This window comes from Aethalodelphis obliquidens, unplaced genomic scaffold (assembly GCF_003676395.1).
Source record: "Aethalodelphis obliquidens isolate GAN/ISIS:26980383/991018 unplaced genomic scaffold, ASM367639v1 scaffold41, whole genome shotgun sequence".
NCBI classification, from domain to species: domain Eukaryota; kingdom Metazoa; phylum Chordata; class Mammalia; order Artiodactyla; family Delphinidae; genus Aethalodelphis; species Aethalodelphis obliquidens.
This window is the reverse complement of record NW_020837985.1, coordinates 7,129,220-7,153,491: the sequence shown is the minus strand read 5'-3', so window position 1 is coordinate 7,153,491 and position 24,272 is coordinate 7,129,220. Positions and strand designations below refer to the sequence as shown.

The 24,272-nt window shown below is 37.4% G+C and overlaps 1 protein-coding gene across 15 annotated transcripts in view; it reads left to right on the top strand.

Moving 5' to 3' along the window:
• CYRIB (CYFIP related Rac1 interactor B) overlaps positions 1–24,272 on the top strand; it is a 153,466-nt gene that overhangs the window by 126,503 nt on the left and 2,691 nt on the right. For all 15 annotated transcript variants that reach the window (XM_027132466.1, XM_027132453.1, XM_027132463.1 and 12 more), the window contains 8 exons: positions 3,055–3,176; positions 7,239–7,344; positions 13,360–13,496; positions 14,902–14,979; positions 16,979–17,095; positions 18,004–18,083; positions 19,710–19,836; positions 21,283–21,353. In XM_027132466.1, the coding sequence (XP_026988267.1) occupies positions 14,902–14,979; positions 16,979–17,095; positions 18,004–18,083; positions 19,710–19,836; positions 21,283–21,353 (473 nt within the window). In that variant the 5' untranslated portion in view covers positions 3,055–3,176; positions 7,239–7,344; positions 13,360–13,496. The remainder of the gene's footprint in view (positions 1–3,054; positions 3,177–7,238; positions 7,345–13,359; positions 13,497–14,901; positions 14,980–16,978; positions 17,096–18,003; positions 18,084–19,709; positions 19,837–21,282; positions 21,354–24,272) is intronic.

Genomic DNA, 24,272 nt, shown 5'->3' with positions numbered 1-24,272 from the left:
AGGTATATTTATATCTCTGTACCTTCTCATTCATTCAATAAATATTTATTATGGAAAATCTACTAGGTACTGAGTTTATATACTATACAGTGGTATGTACTCTACATTGAGGTCCCTGCCTCGATGAGACTTGTGGTGATTGATATACTGTAAATATTTAATGAATGAATGCAAGATTAAAGCAGACAGACCCCTTATCACAATTACAATTTCTACGTGTCTTTTAATTTTTTTCCTTTCATAGCTGATCCTTTGCCTCCTTTTGTATCATAACAGCTTCAATTTTAGCAATTATTTTCAGTGACTCTTCTGTAGGAAACTGGTGTGAATTTATTAAAAAAATTAATTTTACCTTCAAATAGTACGAGCAACTGAAATATGCTGTAATTTCCCTTGAACAGCTTTTAAAACTAAGCTTGATGAGTAATCACTGTGGTTACTCTCAGTAGTATAGTAGATACATTTTGCAATCAATTGAATGGCCGTCTGTTAGCTGGCTAAGTGACGTGTTTTTCCTCAAGTAATAAAAGTTTTCATTTTTTGCTATGAAAAATCAAAGTGACAAGTCTTGGTTGTATTATATGATACCATTTTTGGAAAAAAGTGTTTTATTTTATGGAGTCCTTTCCCCTCCCTAGTATTTCACCCTTTTGCATGACTTGCTATCAGTAAAGTAGTGCTTTACCTGTCTGCTATTTTCTGTTTGTCTTCATCTCTACAGCAGTCTTCAGCAGCTTTCAAAATTATAAATGTGACTTTCCTGTGACAGTCTAAAAAATGTTTAATCAGTGTGGTGCTGGGTACTTTTTCCACCCTTAGGGGAAACTGGAATCTTCTCCTTTATTTTTAAATTTCTTGGTATTTATTAAATCTTTAATAATTATTAACTACTTCCAAGGTCTATTTAAATCTATCTGATAATGTTTCTTTTGTATGTAATTCTCAGTGTCATATTTTTCTGTTAACAGCTAGTCACCACATCCAAAATACATAGTTTAGTATTTTCAAACTTCACAAATATCTTTTACTATATAATAGTCAAAATATTGTCCTTTGTCATGAATTCCCACTTCATGAATTCAAACTATGATATGTGTCTACTATTGATGTTACGTCCGTAGTTTCACAATTCCATATGAAAAGTATAAAACTGCTGTTTTTGCATGTGAAACTATTTTTCTCTACTGCATCTGGTGTAAGTATAAAAGTTATGAGGTGTACCTTTTTTTTTTTTTTTAGTGTGTGTCTAACTGTGACTTTGGAGAACATGGTCTGGCTAAATGTGAAAAAATACTACTGCCAAATGACAGACTCTGATTTTTAAAAAATCATTTAGCTATAATATCAGTATTTGCTCCTAGTAATACCTTTATAGCTTTGGACACAGACAGGGTCTTTTTAATTTTTCAGTTGACTCCTTGTGTAATTATTTTGTCATAACATTTTCATTAAAAAAAATACATGATTTCTGAAAGTAAATTTGAAAAATAAGGGAACAGATATGAAAACACAAATTCTTGAGTTGGCTTTGCATGTGAATGTTACTTATTGTTGCTGTAGTAATGTCTTAAGTATGTTGAAATTGATACTGTACTTGTTGATTTAAAAAATATAAATGGTATATTTTTGACTAGTTGGCAGGTTTAATAAATGGAATTGAATTATGACTTGCCCCAAGCGCAAAATAAAGTTACAGGTTTTAGGCATCTGGACTCCTAGTTTCACGTGTGAACTAAGTTTGTAAAATTTTTCTAAGGAAAGGAATAAATGGATCATTGTGTACTTATGGGGAGGTGGAATATGTGCAGAAAATTCTAGGTACTAGTTTTATATGATTGGTGAACAAGAGATTTATCAGAAATGTTCTTAATTCATGTTATAAATTTGGTCTGCCTCCCCTACCTCCAGAGTAAGAGAAAATTTTAGCATGGAGGAATTCTGACATCAAAGTTGCCCTCTAAAACATTATGGTAATCATAATGTTTATTATTTTAAGTGCTTTATGCCTTATCTGCAGTGTTGGATATAGTCTAGTTGGAAAGATTTATGAAAAACTCATTTTCGTCACAAAGCGGCCAATTCTCCCCTCCCCACCCAAAAAAAGAATCAAATGTATTGAATAAAAAAGATTTATCCTTAGAGAAACAAGTGACCAAGGTATTGAAAACAGGATTTTTGTCACCTCGAGTCTAACAGAAATCCAGAATTATTCATCTATTAACCTAAGTTTTGTGGCTAACACCACAGGTAGTAGAAATGCCCATATGTTTGTGTTCCTGATTATGTTTTCTATAAGTATAATTCTCCATTTTTCCTCTCAGTCCCAAGTGTATAGGAACTCGGTTTTTGCTTTAGTATTTCAAAATTTCAGTGATACTATTGTATCTTAAAGTATCTAGTTTTTACTAGCCTAGTGATTCTGGAGCAGTTTCATAGTTCGAACTCCTCTGCACAGGAATCTGGACCTTTTGTTCATCAGCAGAGAAGTTCATTGGTACAGAATATAAAGGTCTTTAGAAAAAGGGAGCATCTAAAAACTTTTTTTTTTAGTTTCTAATTTTTTTATATCAAAACTCAGTCATTAAAATGAACTTTATAGGAAAATAGTTTATGTCTTAAACCGTAGATGAGCAAGATGTATTAATAGGCCTTTCATTTCTGTTGCATTAAAATAGATCATTACTCATACATTTACAGTCATTACTGTTAGTGATGCATATAGTAGAAACAGTGATTATTAACACTCAATTAAAATTTTTGAATTATAATCCTTGTTTGTTTAATATACCACGTCATGATTTGTAACTTAAAATAAATAGTAATGTTTGGTGTTCCCTTGCTTCTTTGTGATATTTACAAACTTGAGGATAGTTATTCAAATGTAGAACTATGGAAAAATTGTCAGTCTTTTCTAAGAAGTGCAAAGTTAGCACTGGACAAAATGTTAGTCATCTTTAGAAAATCAGATTAATCAATGCTTAGAGTTATTATACATGTACTAAAAAAAAAAAAATCATGTGACTCTAAATTTTCTTGTGCTTTCCTGCTATTTAGATGCCCAGCCTACAGAGTCTGAGAAGGAAATTTATAATCAGGTGAATGTAGTACTAAAAGATGCAGAAGGCATCTTGGAGGACTTGCAGTCATATAGAGGAGCTGGCCATGAAATACGAGAGGTAAAGCATGTTTATACATTTTCCAATAAACTAAAAATTACTATGTCCCTCTTTTTAATCTCTATTATTTTCTATACTTTATTGTCTGTTTGCATATTAAATATTCTGTTTAAAGGAAGATCACTTGCATTATTTCAAAAGTGGTTGCAGTGATACAAGGGTAAAAGGAAAACAAGGTTCTATAAATATGTAATTTATATATATTAAAGAAAAGTTTATTTTTTTGGTTTATTCTCACACCTGAAATTTACAGTATCCATGGTGGCTATTTATATTGTTTTTGGAGGGGAGAACATGAGACTTTCTGTGGCTTCTTTTTGTCCTGCCAGTCTGTTTTTCTGCTCCTCCTAAGCTTCCTAGGAGAAAACTGAAACCATCCTTGTGATCTGGACCCCCTCAGCTCTGTCTGATGACTTGATACCACAGAGCAAATGTTTGGTGTGGTCTCCCTCAGCTTTCTTCTCCCAAACCTCTGAACTTAACCAGGTTTCCATCCATCTTTTTTTCTATTTCTTCTGTTTTTTTTGTTTTTTGTTTTTTTTTCAGAAGAAGCTGTCCCTACTTCTTACCAAGACTAACTTCTCTACCTTTGTTCTCCACCCTCCTCTGGAACTTTACTCTTTTAATTTCCTTCTCTTAATTACATTTTCTTTCTTTTTTCTTTTATTGACTCCTTCCCAGCGCATGTACACATATACGCAAGTGTCCTATACTACCCAAAGAAACTCCCTGGCCTCTGGACCTTATCTCTCTTTTTCTCATTACATTTCTTGAAGGCATAGCTCACACTTTGTTGCTTCATTTTTTCCTGCCCTTCTGTCTCTGTTATTCTTCTCTGTAACTAATAGTGCAGAGGTTTTCAAGGATTGATCTCTTGGGTTTGCAGACCATATGGAACCTGATTCCTGTAGTGACATTTGGAGTCTAGTAAAGGAAGAAATGAGTGCACACACCTGAAGACACTGAGTCACTAAGTGTTTTGGCCTGAGGGGCCACAGGTTTGGGTGACTGACTGGATGTTTAATGTAAAGGAGAAGGAGGAGTTAAATGGTTCCATGGAGTCTAGTTTAGATTAGCAGTTGGTCGTATCGTTAGCAGGGAAGTTATAGATAATGTGAATTCCATGTTTTACCTCTCCTGCACTGGACTGCTTGTTTCCTGAATGTCTTACGTAGGTACAGTTACTTGCCTTTGTTTTTGTCTGGAATATGCCCTTCTTTTTTTCTTTTCCTTCCTTCAAATCCCAATAATCTTCTACTTCCCTGTACTCTTTTGCCACAGCACCTTGCACATGTTTTTTATGGTGGCCATCACTTTGTTTTAAACCACTGATATATGACGTCTGTATCTCCACTGCTGTACTGCTAGCTTGAGGAGGGTGAACTTGGTTTCTTACTTATTTTTGTGTTATCAGCACCTAGTATAGTGCTTAGTAAGCAGTTAGTAACTGTTGAAGAAATAAATGCAAGAGCTTTAGATTAATCTTGCCAATATTATTAGCTTGAGTAAAACCTTAATATTTCAGTAAATGAAGGCATGTAACCATTTCTGTGAATTTCAAGTTCCCTAAACATATAAAAGCTGAGTATATACCAAATACATAAAGAACAGATATAACTACCAAAACTGCCATAGGTCAATGTGAAGACTTAATTGACTTAGTAGAACAACCATTCTACCTATGAGAAAACACACAATAGAAAAATGTTCAGGTTTACAATAAATGCCCATCACTGTCAAGAAGTTTTACTGCATACAGTAATAAAGTATTAAAAGTTTCATATTGGTTGGTTTATGAAGAAACAGGTAGTCTTAATGCAAGTGGTATTGTAGAATGGTATCTTTTTGGAGGTCAGTTTGGCAAGGTATAAAATTAGATCTGTAAAATTATTTATACTCTGCTATCAGATACTTAATTTTAGAAAATATTCTCCAAAAGGCTATCATTCAAGAGGGAGGGAAATGTAAAAACCTTTATGGCCACCTTATTCATCGTAGAAAAAATGTAGAAGCAATTCATAGAGTCGTTTTGAGGATAAAGTTAGATAATCCATCAGCAAAGACACATAGAAGCTGACACATAGAACATAGACTGAGAGTTTACTGTTATTACTGTGCTAATGATGTGGATTATATATGTGTTTGTTTAAATAGTACTTTATTAAACATGACTCTAAAATTGAATAAAATGTGATTTAAGATATAATCTATTAAATAAACAAAGCTTACTCTCTAGAATAAACCACTAGAGCGGGAAATAAGAACTTTCCCTAATGTTTTGATGTATCCATAACAGCTTTAACATTTTTGAAAATGAAAGTTATAATATTTGCTCCATGACAACCTCACCATTGACATTTTACTTAAGTGCTCTTTTTCATGTTGGGCTATGATGGGTGCTGTACCAGAAATGTTATCTAACAGCAGTAAAACTGATCTGAGAGGAGAAAAAATCAGAATTATAAGGAGAACCATAAAATGTTGTCATAAAAGAGCAGACAGTGTCTTCAGTTCTAAATCCAGGCAAGGCAAGGCCAAGGAAATAGTTAACTCTATTCAGTTACGAAAATGGTTGACACTTGCTGGAGCACTTTAATATTATGAGAATGAGCCGATATTTAGAAAATCATTTTTAGATCCTTGCAAGAAAGGTTGGATAGACTTCTGAGGAGAAGAAAATAAATTTTAAAATTCTATCTATTTGCTTATTTCCCAAGTAATAAACAAATTTTTACTACTTGATATGAAACCATTGAGACTGGACTTGAGGCTAAAAGGATATTTTCATATACATCAAGATAATATCACAGTCCCTTTGAAATAGTCACATTAATACAATGTGAAATAAGGATTGTTACATGTTGTAATGTCTGGTTTTCTTTAACATTACAATATTTCTAGATAGTCATATAAGTGGGATTCATTTCAGACTCCTATTTGTTTATATAAAAAAATCAAGAAAATTTGAATACAATGGCAAGCTTATAAAGCAAATTGCTTAAACAATGTATAGCCCATTTATTTAGTTTGTAGCTAATTTATTTGAAGCATCTTCTAAATCTGTCTGGCTTCAGTTTTATTTTGCTGTCTTATTTTTTGGTTTTGTATGGATGGAGTCAAGAGTACTAGTGTCTTGGGAGAATCTAAGTGTGCCATTTAGATTGCTGATATGTTACAAACAGGCGCTGGTTATGCGTTTCACCTTTCAGATGGTGTGTTTAGCTCATTTGAAGATGTTAGAGAAAGCAAACCAAGGTGTGGAAAAACGGTGAAGAAAGGCATCTGTAAGCAAAAGGAAGATGAAAGCAAGAAAATATATTTCTTTGGGAATAACCCTCTATATTTACAAATGATTGCCTGATGGCTTGGAAGACTGGGCAGAGAAAGAGCATATTCATGTTTATTTTAGTCTCTAGATTATGTTTTATTTTCTCCCCTTTCACATTTGAAACTAGTTTTTCACCTCACTCAGGAAAACCTAAAAAAACTTAGATTCCAGAATAGAGTTTTAGCTACAGGGAGGGGATAAGTGACAATTTCTGAATCACATTTTTCAGGCTGATTTAGGTTTTCAAGTGTTTGGTAACTTTTTAAAAACTAGTTTGGACCCTGGAATTTGAATTATTGAAAGTTTATTAGCCTTTTCCCAGATTGGGTCTTATTTCATTATTGCCTGCCTTTTTTGGTTTCCTTTTATTCTACGAAAATAATCCTTAAAACAGAATTTCTAAGAAAGCTTGTCTGTGATATTGGAAACATTTTGGTTTCTTTTTGTGGCTCTAAAAAGTATCAAGGCGTAATATACCTAACAAACATACATTGTGTCATTTTTTATTCCATCTCTCCATATCCATTGCAAGAATAACGAAGAATGTATTATAATAGGTTTAAAGTATCCATGGAGTTGAGAAGGCCACTCTCAGCATTTCTGGGTCCATTATTCTGAATTTCACGGACTATACCAGGGTTTCCTGTGTTTGCCAAAACCTATATTTTAATGTAAAAATAATACTGTTGTGATTTTTAAAAAATCTAACTATTTTTATTCTTTGGATTTTGAAGGCCATCCAGCATCCAGCAGATGAGAAGTTGCAAGAGAAGGCATGGGGTGCAGTTGTTCCACTAGTAGGCAAATTAAAGAAATTTTATGAGTTTTCTCAGAGGTTAGGTAAGTTGAAAGTTTTGTCATTATGACTTGCCTAGTGAGAAAGACAGTTACTGATACTGGAAGTTATTTACAGTATTTTATGTTCATACTGCTAAATTTATATGTTTCATAAGTAAAGCAGCTTGGTAGACTATGAGATTATAGCATAATCTTCCTATCATCCTATTCAACCAGGTGTTCAATTTATTTAGACCATTTTCCTCAACAAATTTTGACTTCCATAAGGAAATTTCTGATTTTTTGCAGCTTAAAGGGTCCTACTATGGGAAACAGCTTGGTAGAATTTCTCTCCAGCTCCATAGCACATCCTTTCCCATATGTGGGAACTAATCCAAGGTCTCCTGGGTTATTTAGATTTTTGTGTTCTTAAGATCATGGCTGGTTATGATCGGTTCATGTACCTAAAGCTGTACGAGATGAGAAATAGGAAGCTAATGTTATATGCGAAGTTATCGAGGGAGTCATTAAGTAACAAGAATTCATGACCATCTGCTTCTGCCCTCACATGGGAACAATTATTCAGAGATCAGAATTGTGCCTTTAATACAGTGAATAAGCAAAATTGGAGTTCTTTTTCTTGGAGAAGGAGGAGGTAGAACAGGTAAGATTTAGCTCTCTAGCTGCTTGTGTAATTTGAAAGATGTAAACTTTGTGAAGTTGGGAGCATAGGGGAGGAGTGGTATAGATGTGTCAGAAATTTGAAACATTTCAGTTTAAGTTTTTGATACGTGTTTTTATATAGTTTTGCTTTTTGAATCATAAAAATGTGTTATATATTCTAAATGAGTACATACAATTTGATAAGGAAACCAGTACTGTAAGATAGAAGTCAACTGGCGGCTCATAAGCTAAATTTAGATCTGAGATATGGTTTGTTTGGCCCACATGGTTTTTAAAAATTCCTGATTAATTGCCAGGTTTTAAAATTGGTAATTATATGTGTTGTGTGTGTTTTAAGTCCGGTTGCTTTGGAAAAATCAATAGCTTAGCCAGCAGTTGAGCAATGGATCTGCCTCTCAATTGGCGAAGCTAAGTGGCAAACTGACTCTGTGTCCAGTAGTTAGGGCATGTACTTTCTAGTTTGCAGTGGGTCTCTACTGCATCCTGGTTTTTTATATCTTGTTCTCTTTATATTAGCTACTTGGCCATTTGTGTTTACAACCTCTGCTTCAGAGTTGAAGTTCTATTATTATTTTTTTTAATTTGAGCTTTTTATTTTTTAAATATTTATTTATTTATTTTTGGCTGCATTGGGTTTTCGTTGCTGTGCAGGCTTTCTCTAGTTGTGGTGAGCCACAGCTACTCTTCATTTCGGTGCGTGGGCTTCTCATTGCGGTGGTTTCTCTTGTTGCGGAGCACGAGATCTAGGCATGCGGGCTTCAGTAGTTGCCACGTGCAGGCTCGGTAGTTGTGGCTCATGGGCTCTAGAGCGAGGGCTCAGTAGTTGTGGCACACGGGCTTAATTGCTCTGTGGCATATGGGATCTTCCCTACCAGGGCTCGAACCCGTGTCCCCTGCATTGGCAGGCGGATTCTTAACCACTGTGCCAGCAGGGAAGTCCTGTGAAGTTCTGTTTTTTTTTTAAAAAGCGCATATTTTTTAAAAAGTAAGAGAATTGCTATTTTTCCTTAGATGCAGTATACACTGTTAAATGCAAAGACAAATAATAGTTGAGATAGAAGTGTTTGTGTAAATTGTCCTTTTTTTTTTTTTGCGGGCCTCTCACTGTTGTGGCCTCTCCCGTTGCAGAGCACAGGCTCTGGACGTGCAGGCTCAGCGGCCATGGCTCACGGGCCCAGCCGCTCCGCGGCACGTGGGATCTTCCCGGACTGGGGCCCGTGTCCCCTGCATCGGCAGGTGGACTCTCAACCACTGCGCCACCAGCGAAGCCCTAAATTGTCCTTTTCTTACTAGAAATAAGAATTATAAATTATTTTCCTCGAGCATGACAATCAGTTCTTTCAGTCAAGTATCTACGTAGTCTGTAGCTTTGTAACCTCAGAGAGCCTAGGTCTTTCCATTTTAGTTATCTTCACGACTTATTTAGGGTTTTGCTGTGCTGCTCGTTCCTAGACGCTTTCGAAGTTAAATGGCTTTAGATGCCGCTCAGGTCCTACTCAAGTTCATCTTGGTTTCTTAGCATTTGCCAGTAAAAAAAAAAAGAGTAATTATAAAATAGACCAAACCCATCAGGCTTACGTATTTTCTCATATTTTAACTACTGGAATTACATCAGGTTAGTGTTGTGTGTTTCGGCACAGGAGCTGGGTTCCGTTTCAGCAGAGGATATAGTAACACAGGTAATAGCAGAAAGCTATCAGTTTTTTATTCTGTCATGTGGGAGCCTTGAACCTTCATTGTGTAGTCTAGGGCTTCTGTAAAGGTATGAACAAAGTACAAATTTAAGATCTGGTGGTTTACTCCTCATCTCTCGGCCAATAACCTGGTTTATAATGTTTCCAGTTTCCTTGCTGACAGGGTACATGTCTTTGCTTCCATGTGATAGGAACTCAATGTTGAATGAGTGAGCAAGTGATAGATAAATGAGTATGTACATCTGATATATCAAATATGTGTCGGATATTCAGGAGAAGCAATAATAATGGATTTTAGGCTTTCAAGGCATGATGGCCTGTGTTTGAATTCCTCTGTTTGCAGTTATTAGCTGTGTGGCCTTGGCTACATCATTTAAATTCTCTGAGCTTCAGTATCCTATCTGGACCTCCAGTCAGTTGAACCCTCTGCTTTAAGTCCACTTAACCTCTGTTGTCTCTTTTCTTCCTACCTCCCTGTTGAGCCAGAGATGAGGATAAACACCACAAACAGCACACAGAATACCGCACAACTGTGAAGATGCACATGGGCCTTCAGAATTCCAAGAAGGTTGCTTGGTTCAAGCACTACAGATAAACCATGGGGTGTACTCCAGAAGAGGGACCCTGATCCCTTGCTGGTTTGCATATTTATAGAGGGACAGGGAAGGGACCACTTGACTAATTTGGAAGACACTGAGCTTTGCCAACATGGTTTAACCTTGCTGGCACGGGAAACATCCTGTACTTGCTTGTTTCAATCTGAGGCCTTCCCAGTTGAGGCAGCTATCTGAGCAAAGGTTTTGTGGCCAGACAGTACATAAACTGCTTTGTGTCTCCTCAGTCTTCCTGTTCCAGGGGCTTATTGGGGCCACCTCCAGGGGTCATAGTGATGAGTCTATCCAACGTGTTGACTCCTTTTCACTGGGCTAAATTTATCAAAATGTGTTCAAAAGGTTCTGAAGTGCCCACAATGGTGGTATTACCTCTTGGCTGTTTCAGATCCCCTGCACTCCACATCCTTTGGGTTCTCTTCTGGGGATTCAAAGACTGCTCTTTGATAGTGGTTGGTTGGCAGTAGGTGTGAATATATGGCTCTTGTCTGTAAAGGAGCCTTCTCTTCCTAGTCATCCGTTGTTTCCCCTTCTGGATCTACTTTGTGGACTGATCTGTCATTATTTCTCCATTCAGTCTCTTCCTTGCAGCCTTCTTACATAGCTTTGGCTTCTGCACTGGTTTACCAGCTAATGCTTTCCAGAATTTAGGGCTTAAGTAGTCCAGTACTTTCCTCCTTGCCGTCTACCTTTTGTAAGAGTCATAACCACATCATTTTGTTTCAGGAGCTTCATCAGAGAGACCAATCCCTACATCATCTGTTCTTTGACCTCCCTTTCTTTCTAACTCAGCCAGAGACCGGAGCCACCTTCTGAGATCCTCTCTCTCTGATTCCCCTCTTGTCACAGGGCACTGTAGTCTAGTAGGACAGTCTTGTATCAGCAGAGGGCCCCGGGCTGATCTAGCTGCTTCAAAGACAAGTAAGCAGCCTTATCATTTTGAGTTTCTCTTTCACGGACAGAAGTTCTCCCCGGTCATTGGCCATCTCAGGTCAGCCATGACCTGACTCACCCCTCAGTGTGGGGCTGAGGAGTGTCTCCCATTCCCCAGAGTGGTGAGCACTGTAGATGCTGGACTTCACCCTGAGGCTGGATCAAATCCAGGAAATGAGAATTTCTTTTTTCTTTAACAGCTTGTAACAGTATTGGAGTTTTTTGTTTTTGTTTTTAAAATGGTTTTTCCTGTTCTCACATCTCTCAAACTTTGTTTTCCACTTATATTAATGCTGACACATGAGATGAGTAATGGGAGAAGTAAGCCATTTTTCAAAAGAGCCAAAAGTTTTTTCCTTTTAATTGATCCTCACATCCACTCTTGCACCTCTAGAAGCCATCCATACTCCCACAGTGTGTTCTCCACACTGCAGATGAAGTGGAGTTATTAAATGCTAATCTGATGATGTCACTACCCTGCTTAAATAGTTTCTCCAGGGACATTATGATGACATGGCCAGGGTGCTTATTAATATGGTCCTCGTGTTGTTTTAGTCTTAGGTTCCTCTCCTTCTTGCCTCTCCATTCCCCTGTACTGGTTGTTGTAGGTTTCTCTACTGTGTCACGCTCTTCTCAGTTCAGGATCTGGCTCCCTGCCCTATTGGCAAACCCCTGCTCATTCTTAGTGCACAGTCCAGTCTCAGCCCAGATGTCATGTATTCAGGGAGGTCTTTTCCTGAGTCTCGAACAAGGTAAGGTCCCGTTTTTATACCTTTCCACGGTGCTGTGCCCTTCTCCTTCTTAACACACATCCCAGCTGTAGTAAGTTGTCTCTCTTCTCTGTATAATTAGGCGCTGTGTGGGCCTATGGCATGTCCATCTTCATCTTTCCCCAGTGCCTGGCACATGTTAGACCATCAATACATTTTCTGACTTACATAAAGAAAAGGATAGTAGCTGACATTTGGAGTTACTGTGTGGATTACAAATAGTGTCTAGCTCAGTACCTGCCATATAATAGACACATAAGGAGTACTTACTGTTGGTACTGATCAGTAAATTAATCTTTTATAAGGTTGCAGAAGGCTAGTTAGAATGTCGCTTTTTGTGAGAAACAGTTTATTATGGTGGAAAAAATAGGGCTGTGAAATCAGAAACACCTGGCATTTATGAGCTATACCCTTGGGGGTCTAACCTCTGAAACTCAGTTTATCCATCTGTAATGCCGATGTCACAGTTGATGGTGAAGGTTAAATGACAGACTAGGTTAAATGCATAAGTATGAATGTTGGTTCATAATTGGGTCTTCATAAACGGTAGAGTTGGTATTTTTTAAATGAAAGGTTGATGATCTGACATAAACTTGTTATCACTAATAAATATTTATTCTAACATTTATTCATAAACATCAGATGACCACCTAACTCTGTAAGCTCTTGTTTTCTCTGAATAGGATCTACCATTGTTTTGTGATTCTGTAATTTGTAACTGAAATAGTTTGATTTCTGTGATTTTTTTTTTGAAGTGCAATCAGTATTTCCATTTTTAAATGGAATATAAAATAAGCTGCTACGTCTGGCATTCCAAAAGTAGCAGTTGTTTCAAAGGAACAGTTTTATTTATATAATAAATTAGAATATTTATATTATGGTCCTGAGATACCAAGTTCTAAAACACTCAGAGAGCTAATTATTAAACCAAATATTTGGTTTCCTTTAGTAACTGAAAGAAAGCAGTTTGTGTTTATAAATAAACAGTATATTCAAAGTATGTGAAGTTGGCAATTCGTTCACACCCGTGTACCGATTTGTCTCTGTGGCCACAGTGCCCCTGAAGAAGTTACTCAGCTGTAGTAACAGTTACCATTTCATAAAAATCAACACAGTAGAATGTGAAAATAATATAAAATTTGTCCTTTGATCCTGGTATCTCATTCACATTCCACATAATTTTGAATTTGTGTTTACAGAAATTGAGTTAGTCACTTCAGGGTTTCTATTCTAGTAAACAGTATTCAGTTTGAGTGTTACGTTTAGAATCTGGCTTTTAAAGAGACCTTACTTTTATGGGAATTGAAGTCAAAACATTTAAAAATCGCTCACGTTTTAATAAACAAATATCAGGTACAAACAACATTTTAATGTTTTTTTCTTTAGAAGCAGCATTAAGAGGTCTTCTGGGAGCCTTGACAAGTACCCCGTATTCTCCTACCCAGCATCTAGAGCGAGAGCAGGCTCTTGCTAAACAGTTTGCAGAAATTCTTCATTTTACACTCCGGTTTGATGAACTCAAGGTAGGATTGTTCTGCTGGTCCTCATTGTTACGGAAATCAGGAGTCTTTCAAAGAGCACTAGGAGGAGATGCCTGGAGACCTTTTCAAAATGTGTTTAAATGCCTGCTGGTCCTTAGCAAAAATGCCGGATTTAACACTTACGCAGGCCTTTTGGTATATACATAGCAAACAGCAAATTACCCAATATTCAGTTTTCATTTTTTAATTTATTTTACTTATTTATTTTTTGGCTGCACTGTGTCTTCATAGCTGCGCACAGGCTTTCTCTAGTTGCGGCGAACAGGGGCTATTCATTGTGATGCGCCAGCTTCTCATTGCGGTGGCTTCTCTTGTTGTGGAGCACAGGCTCTAGGCACGTGGGCTTCATTAGTTGTGGCTCGCAGGCTCACTAGTTACGGCTCGCAGGCTCTAGAACACAGGCTCAGTAGTTGTGGCACACGGGCTTAGTTGCTCCGCAGCATGTGGGATCTTCCTGGACCAGGGATTGAACCCGTGTCCCCTGCATTGGCAGGCGGATTCTTAACCACTGGACCACCAGGGAAGTCCATCAGTTTTCATTTAACTTCATTTTAAAAATCATCTCTGAAACAACAATATTGGCTTTTTCTAATATATTTTTTCTGCTCATCCCCACTTTTTTCAACATTCTTCTATATAAAAATGTTAAGATACTTTTTCTTTCTCTCACCCATCTCCCTCCCTCTCTCTTTCTCACCACCCTCCTTCCATCTACCTACCTACCTACCTATAAATGTCCTTTTTGCTGGAAGGAGTGAGAGTGTAAAGAAAGAAGCACTAAATTCCATGTCAGGAGACCTTAGTTCCACTTTAGGCTCCGGCACAGTAACCAATTATGAAGCAGGTCCTTTGACTTTTCAGCGCCTCAGGTATCTTGTCTAGAAAGTGGAAGAGCTGGATTCCTAACTGCAGCTTTTTATCAACGGTGTATCATAGACAATTATTCTCTTTTATTAATACTTTGAGCACAAATGATTTGTATATAAAGTTTTAGTCTGTTTGAAGATTGCCCTGTTGACCATATATATACTTTATTGTAATAACCCAAAATAAGTGCCTACACATTCCTTTTTGTTTATTTGGTAATATCATTTTTGGTAAACAGACTTTTAGTATATTACCTGAAATTAATGAAAAGAAAGAAAGAAAGTATACTGACTGACTGAAAAACAGTGTGCATGGTCTTCTATGTTCAGTAGTGACTGAATACGGTGTTATGTAACTTAAGTGCAGATAGTCATATTGGATGATAATGGTTTTAGTTCTTAAGATGATATTACAAATTAGGGAATGTTACTTAACTAATTATAACTAGTAGATCTTTCGCTTAATTTGTGTACTATATTTAGTAAATAATACCTTTTTCTTTCATAAATATCTTCTTTAGATGACAAATCCTGCCATACAGAATGATTTCAGCTATTATAGAAGAACATTGAGTCGTATGAGGATTAATAATGTTCCAGTAAGTTAATGCTTTGAATTACAGGGTGGTAATAATAATTCAGCTCTCAATTTGTTCAGTTTAATCTTTTGCTCATGCATTCATTCATCCAGGTAAAGCTAAAGCTAGTAGTAAAGTTAGTAATTATGGGCATCCACAGCTGTGGGAAGAAAGAGCAAAATGCAGCAAACCATATTGTTTTTACCCATTTTTCCACCCAGGCCCTGATTCCATAACTAATCCAGTAAAATTGCTTTTTGCCTATATAACGTTGATACTTAAAAATTTCTCTTTGTATTCTCATTTTAACTGCACAAAAATTGTGTGAATTAGTGGTTATGAGTTATTTGTCCCCATATTCTTAGAATGGAAGAGTCCTGGGGAGAAATTGACCAGGGACAGAGAAATATTAACACTGGCAGGACGGGAAAGTGAGGTCCTGGACGTCGAGCATGTCCGCGTCTGACATGGCTGTGTGAGAAATGGCTTCTGTGCCTGTTGCTTGGCTAGCGTAGCATCTCTTCTGGTTTGTTAGCATCTTGACTTCTCCTCATTTTAAGCTGTTTAGTACCCTTTTCTCCAGGATGTCAAATGCCATAAGTAAAACCTTAAATATGAAGAAAATACTCTCTTTTTCTCTAGATATTTTGAGGACCTATCAATATATTGTGCTAATTGGTATGAAAAATAGAAAATTCCTAGGGTCAGGCCTGGCCTCAAGTAGATCGTTTAATAAAGAAATACTATATAAGATTATAAGGAGTGATAAGTGGCGTAAGAGGTTAAAAGAAAAAACAACCAAAGGAGACCATTGAATAAATATTTTATGAAGTAGTTGCTCTAAGACAGGCCTGGATTGGAAGAAAGATTTCTTTTCCATGAAGCCTCTGGTATATGCATTAGTTTGGTTTTGCATAGACTGGTTTCTTCTGTGAGGCTGACCTTATCATCTGTCTTTTTCATACTCACCATGTAAAATAAAATAAAATAAAATCACCCAATCCTCTATTATAGCCATCCTGCCATGCATCAAGGGCAAAGGCATTGAAATCATCTTTGTACGTCTTTTGCTCTCAATAATTATAGGTAAATCCAGTCGTTGTCAAGTGACATCTCTCTCACATCTCTTCACTGCCCCCCTTTCCATCTCTTTGTACTTCTATCCCAGTTGAGAGCCTAATACCCACTTTCTTTTTGGCAACCATTCTATAATAGCTGTAGAACGTATTTTCTGACATACAGTCTCTTTTTGGTACAATCTGCCCACTATCATTAGTTAAATTTATTTAGAAGATTGACTGAATTGTTATTCCTTTCTTTTGACCCTGTAAGTGGCTCCCCATTACATATAGAAGAAAAATATGACCTTAAACTAGGATTTCACTTAAGCTAGGATTTAGTCCTACCCCAGCTTTGCTTTCCAGCCCTTCTTTCAGTAGTTGCTGTCCCTTATTACACTGACTACATTGACTTACACTCTACCAAGCATTTGAAAGCATGCTCTTCCGCCTGACTGGTTGGAATACCTTGTGTGCCTGCCCATCATCACCTACAAAAAAACTCTTCCATGAGTCCAGTTTAGTTTCTTCCAGTCTAACTTAGTTTTCCCCTTCCCCCCTCTTTCATCCCTTGTCTCTTAGCATGTTATTGTGGCTGCTGTGTGGGTACTTATGTGCTCCTAATAGAGGCAGGTATGATGTCCTAAGCATCGTCCCATCCTCCATAGCATTTAGGATGATCCCTTGTATACAGTAGGCAGCCCATCAAGGTTTTATTTAATTGCTTAATATCATTTAAAATATTTTTTAAAAGTTAATCTTTTTTAAAATGGCTTAATATTATTTTTAATCTTTTTATTTTTAAAGAGTATTTAAGTATTGTGTGCATTTGAGGGTCTAAAATATAAGAGTATTTATTAGATTAATTTAACAAGCATTAGATGGGCACCCTGCCTAGGCTCTTTCATAATATTATTTAATAACTTATGAACTGATATCAAGTGTCTTTATTTTCCACACAGGCAGAAGGAGAAAATGAAGTAAATAATGAATTGGCAAATCGAATGTCTTTGTTTTATGCTGAGGCAACCCCAATGCTGAAAACCTTAAGTGATGCCACAACAAAATTTGTATCAGAGGTAAGCATTGTTACTCTTCTGCCTGTCTGAAGATAGGATGATCTGAGCGAGACCATGACTTTAAAGACCATCTAAGCTGATAGACTGAGATGCAGTTTGTGCACGGGGTCTGGTCCTCTTCCCTGAGGCCCATGTGTGCACATCTACCGCCTGTTTGCAGTCGCCCTTTGGATGTATAAGCCACACCTCAGTAGTACCATGACCAAACCGAAGTCTTGATTGTTTTTCCCAATCCCGCCTTTTCTCCAGTTTTCCCTGTCTCAACTAACAGTAACACTGTGCAAGCAGATAACTTAAGGATTATCATCCTGAATTGCTTCCTTTATCTCACCCCCTACATCCACTCCATCAGGCAAGGCAGTCTTATTGGCTCTTCTTACAAGATATACCCTGAATCTGAAAACTTAACCCTTTGCTACCTCTAGCTACCTCTCCAGGTCAGCGCACCACTTTTCACTTGCATTTCTGCATTCCTGCTCTGACTGTTCTTACTTCTTCCACTCTTGACCCACTGCAGTCCTTTCTCCAAAGAGCAGCCAAGTAATCTTCTTAAGACATAAACCACATTCCCTTCCTCTGCTTAAAATGTTTCCAGTGACTTCCCAGTACTTGTAGCATCAGATCCAAGTACCTTGTGGCTATGAGGCCTTGTCTGCTTATTGTGGTTGTTCCCACTCAGCTCTAGAATGTAAGGGCTTCTTGGGAGAAAGGAGGCTTTTAGCTGTTTTGCTCATAGCTGTATCCTCAGAGCTTAGAACAGTACCTAGAATCTAGTGCATTTTTTAACAAAATTAAGAGTTGGGACCAAATTTTAAAGTTGCTAATTTTTCATGTTTTGCTAGATTTTAAATTTTTCTTGAGTAATAACTGTCACTCTTACTTTTTTTGTTCTCCGTACACTTTTACAGAATAAAAATTTACCAATAGAAAATACCACAGATTGTCTAAGCACCATGGCTAGTGTGTGCAGAGTCATGCTTGAAACACCGTGAGTATTCACTGATCTTTTTCACTTGAACAGTCCTGTTGAAATGATTGTCCAGATGTGAATAAGTTGTATTTGGAAGGTGGAAATTAAGTATATCCCAAGTATGTAATGCTAACGTATGAACAAAACTAAAATAATTTGACAGCTTAATGTAAGTTCTAGTTAAACATATAAAGTTCATTTGATTTTCAGGTGTGTCAGACCAGTCAGACTCTTCAGAATAGTGATTTTTTGGTGCTTTTTTGGGAGTAGGGGAAGAGCTTAAAAGCGCGTCTGGTTATGCCTCTCATAAACATTATCGTTCCCTTTTCATAGAGAACTTTGCCCTTTTTTCCTAGAGGGCTAGAGTTGTTCTACTTATCCCTTTCTCCCAATATTAGGTCTCAGTCTTCTTTTTTTTTTAAACCCAACATTCACCTAAATTCTCTTCTGGGCTTCTCCTCTCTCTCAAGCCATTTGTAACATGTACCACAGTGTTTTCTGTCTGGATTTTCCTGTCAGCAGGCAGAAAGAATTCCTCCTGTGTTCCTGAATAATATATGGTTTTACTAGATAACTTTAGTTTTTGTGGAGCTTTTTATTTTCCAAAGCACTATTATATACTCATCTTATTGGAAAACTTTATGAAGTAAGAGGGCAGCTGCTAATCATCATATTATCATCATTCTCGTTTAGGGGAGTAAGGTCCTGGGAAATGAAGGGACTGATGCACAGGAGCTGACCTCACGCATGTGCTTGGATGTCTCCATTCTGCTTCTGGACTCTTTCTGTTATGCCATGCTGCCTTTTATGTAGACAAAAGTGCTATTTCCTTTTTCCCATTTGAGAGAAGAATATAATTGAATCTTAGGAAATTAAAATCCAGTAAACACAATAATGTGTTTATATCAGCTTAGCCCCTAAATAGCAAATGTACTTTGTCTGTTAAGCTAGTGGCTTTTTCATCATATTGCTGGTGACAGCCTTTCAGAGCACCCATCCCTGAACTTTTACTTCGGGCCACTTTTTTTAAAAAAATAAATTATTTAAATTTTTATTTGTTTTTGGCTGCGTTGGGTCTTCGTTACTGCACACGGGCTTTTCTCTAGTTATGGCGAGCGGGGGCTACTCTTTGTCACAATGCGCGGGCTTCTCATTGTGGTGGCTTCACTTGTTGCAGAACACTGGCTCTAGGCGTGCAGGCTTCAGTAGTTGCAGCACGTGGGCTCAGTAGTTGTGGCTCGAGGGCTCTAGAGCGCAGGCTCAGTAGTTGTAGCGCATGGACTTAGTTGCTCCGCGGCATGTGGGATCTTCCCGGACCAGGGATCAAACCCGTGTCCCCTGCATTGGCAGGCGGATTCTCAACCACTGTGCCACCAGGGAAGTCCCTGGGCCACTTTTGATTTCTCTAAAATTGTCTCATCTCCGCTAAGCAGAAGGGGTAATATACCAACGTGCATATAGAGACCAGAATATGTAAGTGATAACTGCTCCACCCCCGTCATTTCTCTGGGAATCTCATTGCAGAGAAGGTGGGGCTATAAGCTTAGCGTCTCTTTTAGATATCAATAGAATACAACTTTGAGCATCAGTCAGCTCATGAGTTTGTGACGTGCCTCATCCATCCATATCTTTTCTATCCTCCAGGGAATACAGAAGCAGATTTACAAATGAAGAAACAGTGTCATTCTGCTTGAGGGTAATGGTAGGCGTCATAATACTCTATGACCACGTACATCCAGTGGGAGCATTTGCCAAAACTTCAAAAATTGATGTAAGTTATATTTGTTTTATATAATTACCAATAATTTCCGTAAGTGGAAACCATAGGTTTTTATTTAAAGAGCTGGCAAGCTGCACTCTGTCACAGAATTTATTTTTATAGTTTGTGATAATAGTGGATTTTGGTTTCCTCTCTCTTGCGGTATTTCTTATAGCCTATATAGAGATGGAATAGAATGACTGAAGGATAACTGTACTGTCTTTTAAAGTATCTCCTCAGTACTGATAAGTGATACTTCTGCATATTTGGCAATATATGTAAATAAATAATCAGACAAATTTTTTTTATTGTATCCTTTCATTCCTTTGGCCAAAGCCCATTTTAAATGATTTACTTACAAATGTATATTAAAAGCCAGTCGAGGTGCCTCAGTGCAAAAAGTTGAGGACTGCATCTTTCCCTCCTCCTCCCAGTCATAGTGCTTTGTGGCTGTAGCCTGGGCTTCTCTGCTTCGTAAGTTCTCTCCTCGCTCTCACACCTGGTTCATAAAAGTTATAGCCTGTAGTTTACTGAGAGTTGTCTTCCAGTTACCCTTTGACAGCTGGCTTCAGGCTCTTTGCATTTCACATGTAGACTACTGATGACTAGGCAGTCTTCTTGCCTTCGCTCATATCTATTCTGTGTAAAGAGAACTAAGTCAACATTTATTGAGTGATTACTGTGTCCCAGGAATTTTAACATTTGTTCTCTCATTTAACTCTGAAAATACTCTTAGGATATAGGTGCTATTTTCCCTGTGCTAGCAGAGAAGTAAAGTTTAGAGAGGTTTGTAATATAATTGCTAGTGAATGGTACATGGATTCCAAACCCACATCTCCATGGCTTCCAAAGCCTGTGGTATTTCTACTGTGTTATGCTTTTTCACGATAATCAGGCTCATCTTCCTTACAGGTCATTTTCATTGAGTTGTTCCCTTTCAAAATAGCCTGTAATGAGTCCCTGCCATCCCTTTCAGTTCCAAATGAGTCCTTCTGCCTTTCGAGGCCCTCTGTAAACTCCCCTGTGTGATGAGTCATCTCGGCCCTGCAAAATATTGTCCTCTGCATGTGATGACCTTTATTACTTTTGTCGTGGGGTTCGTCTACCTGGAAGGTGTCTTTTTTCCTTACAAGTGTGTCCATTCTGTCCTTTAAAAGGCTACTCAACACCTTTTCCAGGAAGTCCTCCCTTTAGTAAACCCTTAGTTTTCCCATTAGTGTGGGTGGTGCTTCAGTTTGTCTGATTTGATTCCCAAAAAGTTTTGTTTGATTGACAAACTGAAAATAACACTTAGGTAGATTTTTTTCCCCTATTCTAAGAATAATTATTTTGACATTTCTAGTGTGTACTTTCTCATGAGTGCATAGTTATGGAGCTGGTTTAAGTATTAACTATTTTGAGAATGAATGTTAGATGAAAAATCGATGTTTTACCTTTTCCGTTTCCTTTTCTACTTAGATGAAAGGTTGTATCAAAGTTCTTAAGGACCAGCCTCCTAATAGTGTAGAAGGTCTTCTCAATGCTCTCAGGTGTGTATACTTGTAAAGGTATAGATGTATAGAACAAATGTATTAAGAAAATGCTTCAAAATATGAATAACACATGAATATAAATGTTAGAAATGTGAAGATCTCATTTTGCTTATTGGTAATCTTGCTTTCAGATATTGGTAACAATATTTTTATAATAAGTGTGTGTGTGTGTGTATGTGTAAATGAAAATAGCAGCTTCATTTCTTTGCTGAAGAGTTTGGCTTTCACTTTTTGCCCCCCTTGAAGCGAGGATTGCATATTTTTTGTTTTTTAATGAAAATAATTGTAAATAAAATTCAGAAAACAGGAAAATTTAAAGAAAAAGAAGGAAATAATGAAACCTCACTATTTTGAAATAAACCACTATTAACATTTTGGTATATATCCTTCCAGAGTTTTTCTTTTTTAAACACTTGTATATAGTCATAGCTCTATATAATAGTTATCTTTTTACAAAATAATACCATACAATCTGTTTAATAACTGACTCTTTTCCCTTAATGTAGTATAATTACATTGCTATGTTCATAACACAGATCTCTATTATTTTTGTGCATTTCTTATAATATGTCTTACAATGAAAATAAAGTAGTCATTATTTGATGTCTTCTCAGCTTAGACTTACTTGATTTAGTTCCTGAAGCTCCTAAGAATCCTGTAATATTTTTAAATGAAAATGTCAGCACATTATAATATCTTGACTACAGATATTTAATTGGTAGTATAACTTCCTTAACATAAAAAGATGATTTGCTTGTTACTTGATTAGTTTGTGTTTGAACACAAAAATTATACGAATGCAGAAATATTCATTTAGTGACTTTTTGAGGTCATAGGCCATCTTTGCTTTTCACTGCAGTGCATTGTAGTTCACATAATAGAATAAAATGATTTCCAACTTAGTATTATATTCCCCACATGTTTTGTGAGCAAAACAGATTGTTATTCCTTTTGGATACTTCGTCACCTGGTAAGTCATAAAGCAAAATCTAGGATGTGTATTTCAGCTGAGTGGAACCATGAAATTATTTTATTAAGATGATGAAGAGTATTCTACAAGCAGTGACTGCTGAATAAAGGAGATGTATTCTAAGTGAACACCAAACGCTTAAGGAACGAATATAACAACAACAACAAAATTCTTATAATGTCAAATTATTTCAACCGTAAGCCTATCAAAAACCTTAAGTTTTTACTCCGGAGATTGCTCATTGGTTTTACCAATATTTATGGTTGTGTGAATCTTTCCTGCTTGGTCCCTTTCTGAGGACTCCCTGTGTCCCAGTCAGCCTGATTTTTCTCCCAGGCCCTTTCTGATTGGTTAGACTCTTCCAAAGCCAGCAAGTGACAGGACATTTTTTTTAAAGTAAGAGGTGGGGCTTCCCTGGTGGCGCAGTGGTTGAGAGTCCACCTGCCGATGCAGGGGACACAGGTTCGTGCCCCGGTCCGGGAAGATCCCACATGCCACGGAGCGGCTGGGCCCGTGAGCCATGGCCGCTGAGCCTGCGCGTCCGGAGCCTGTGCTCCGCAACGGGAGAGGCCACAACATTGAGAGTCCCGCGTACCGCAAAAAAAAAAAAAAAAAAGTAAGAGGTAATAGAGGTCTAAGAGGTTTTAGTATTACATATTTCTTTACCCTGAAGGGACTGTGCTTCAAACATTAATTTAAAAACTCAGAGTTTACTTTTATTTTTCAAAGTGTAAAGTAGTTTGGTGTAAGGCAAAGGAGGCCAGTGACGGTGAGTGAAAGGGTGCTGAAGTCTGCCACACGGCGATCTGTGTCTGAGGGAAAGAGGAGGAGAAGCACCACTGAGGCGAGAGCCGCCTGTCAGTTTTCAGTTTTCTTTCCAAACGTATAATGGAAATCAGAAAAGAAAAGGTTGTTGCAGAGAGAACTCTTGAACTGTTTTTATTCATAGTGAAACACATATTCTGTCTCTGGCTCTTAATTTTCACCTGGGAGGTTTTGTAAAGTTTATCAGTATACTTGCTGCTATGTAGTAGTGGTTATAATTAGTAGCATTTTTATGTCACTGTACGTTTACAATGCAATTTCATGTCTGTGGCTTTATTGAATCTTTACCACAGCTTAGTGAGGTAGGTGGTGGGCATGGGGTGTTGGGGGTATCTGCATCATGCAGTAGTTACCTTAAGCTCTTGAGAGGCTTAAAGATTATATAGCTAATAATAAGCATTGGAATCTATTTTCAAATTCAGGATTTTATTCTTGAAATCCCATATACTTGATGCTACATCATTGAGCCTTAGGTGTACCATGAGACTGAACTTCAGTGTACTTTGGAATTATCTGGATGGAAAGGGACATGCAGATTCCCAGGTTACCGCCTCCACAGAGTCTCTTCATTACGTCTGGGGTGGGGCTCAGGCACCTCATTTGATAAACACCCTGTCTGTTGTAGATAATGCTGAAACTTTGAGAAACACTGCTCAGACTAAACCAACCTAACGCTTAATATGCTTCACTCAGAGCAAAGAAGATACTGTTAAGAAAGCATTTTGGAATTCCCAAAGTGCTGTGCAAGTGCTGTTAGTTCTGCCTCTACAAAATGGAACACTTTTTTGCTGCATTATTTTCTTTTAGTGAGTAGCTTATTTATTAGAGATGCTCACTCCATCATTTTCCTCAGAGCCAAGTTTCAAATAGGAGTGTAGTTGCATATATATACACGTTGCCTATTTTGGGTGCTTTTCTGTGGTAATGATACAGTTCCCACCAGCTTATACTATGTGCTTAAGAGAAAGCAATGAGCCATGTCTGCATTTTACAGGTGGGGAAATGGAACCAAGTGCCTTTGATTAAAAAAGAGACAGAAAATGAAAGCTAGAGCTGGGAGTTTGGTGTCGCATGATGCGACATGCCTCTGGATTGGCTCTGTCCAGGAGGCTCTGAGAACT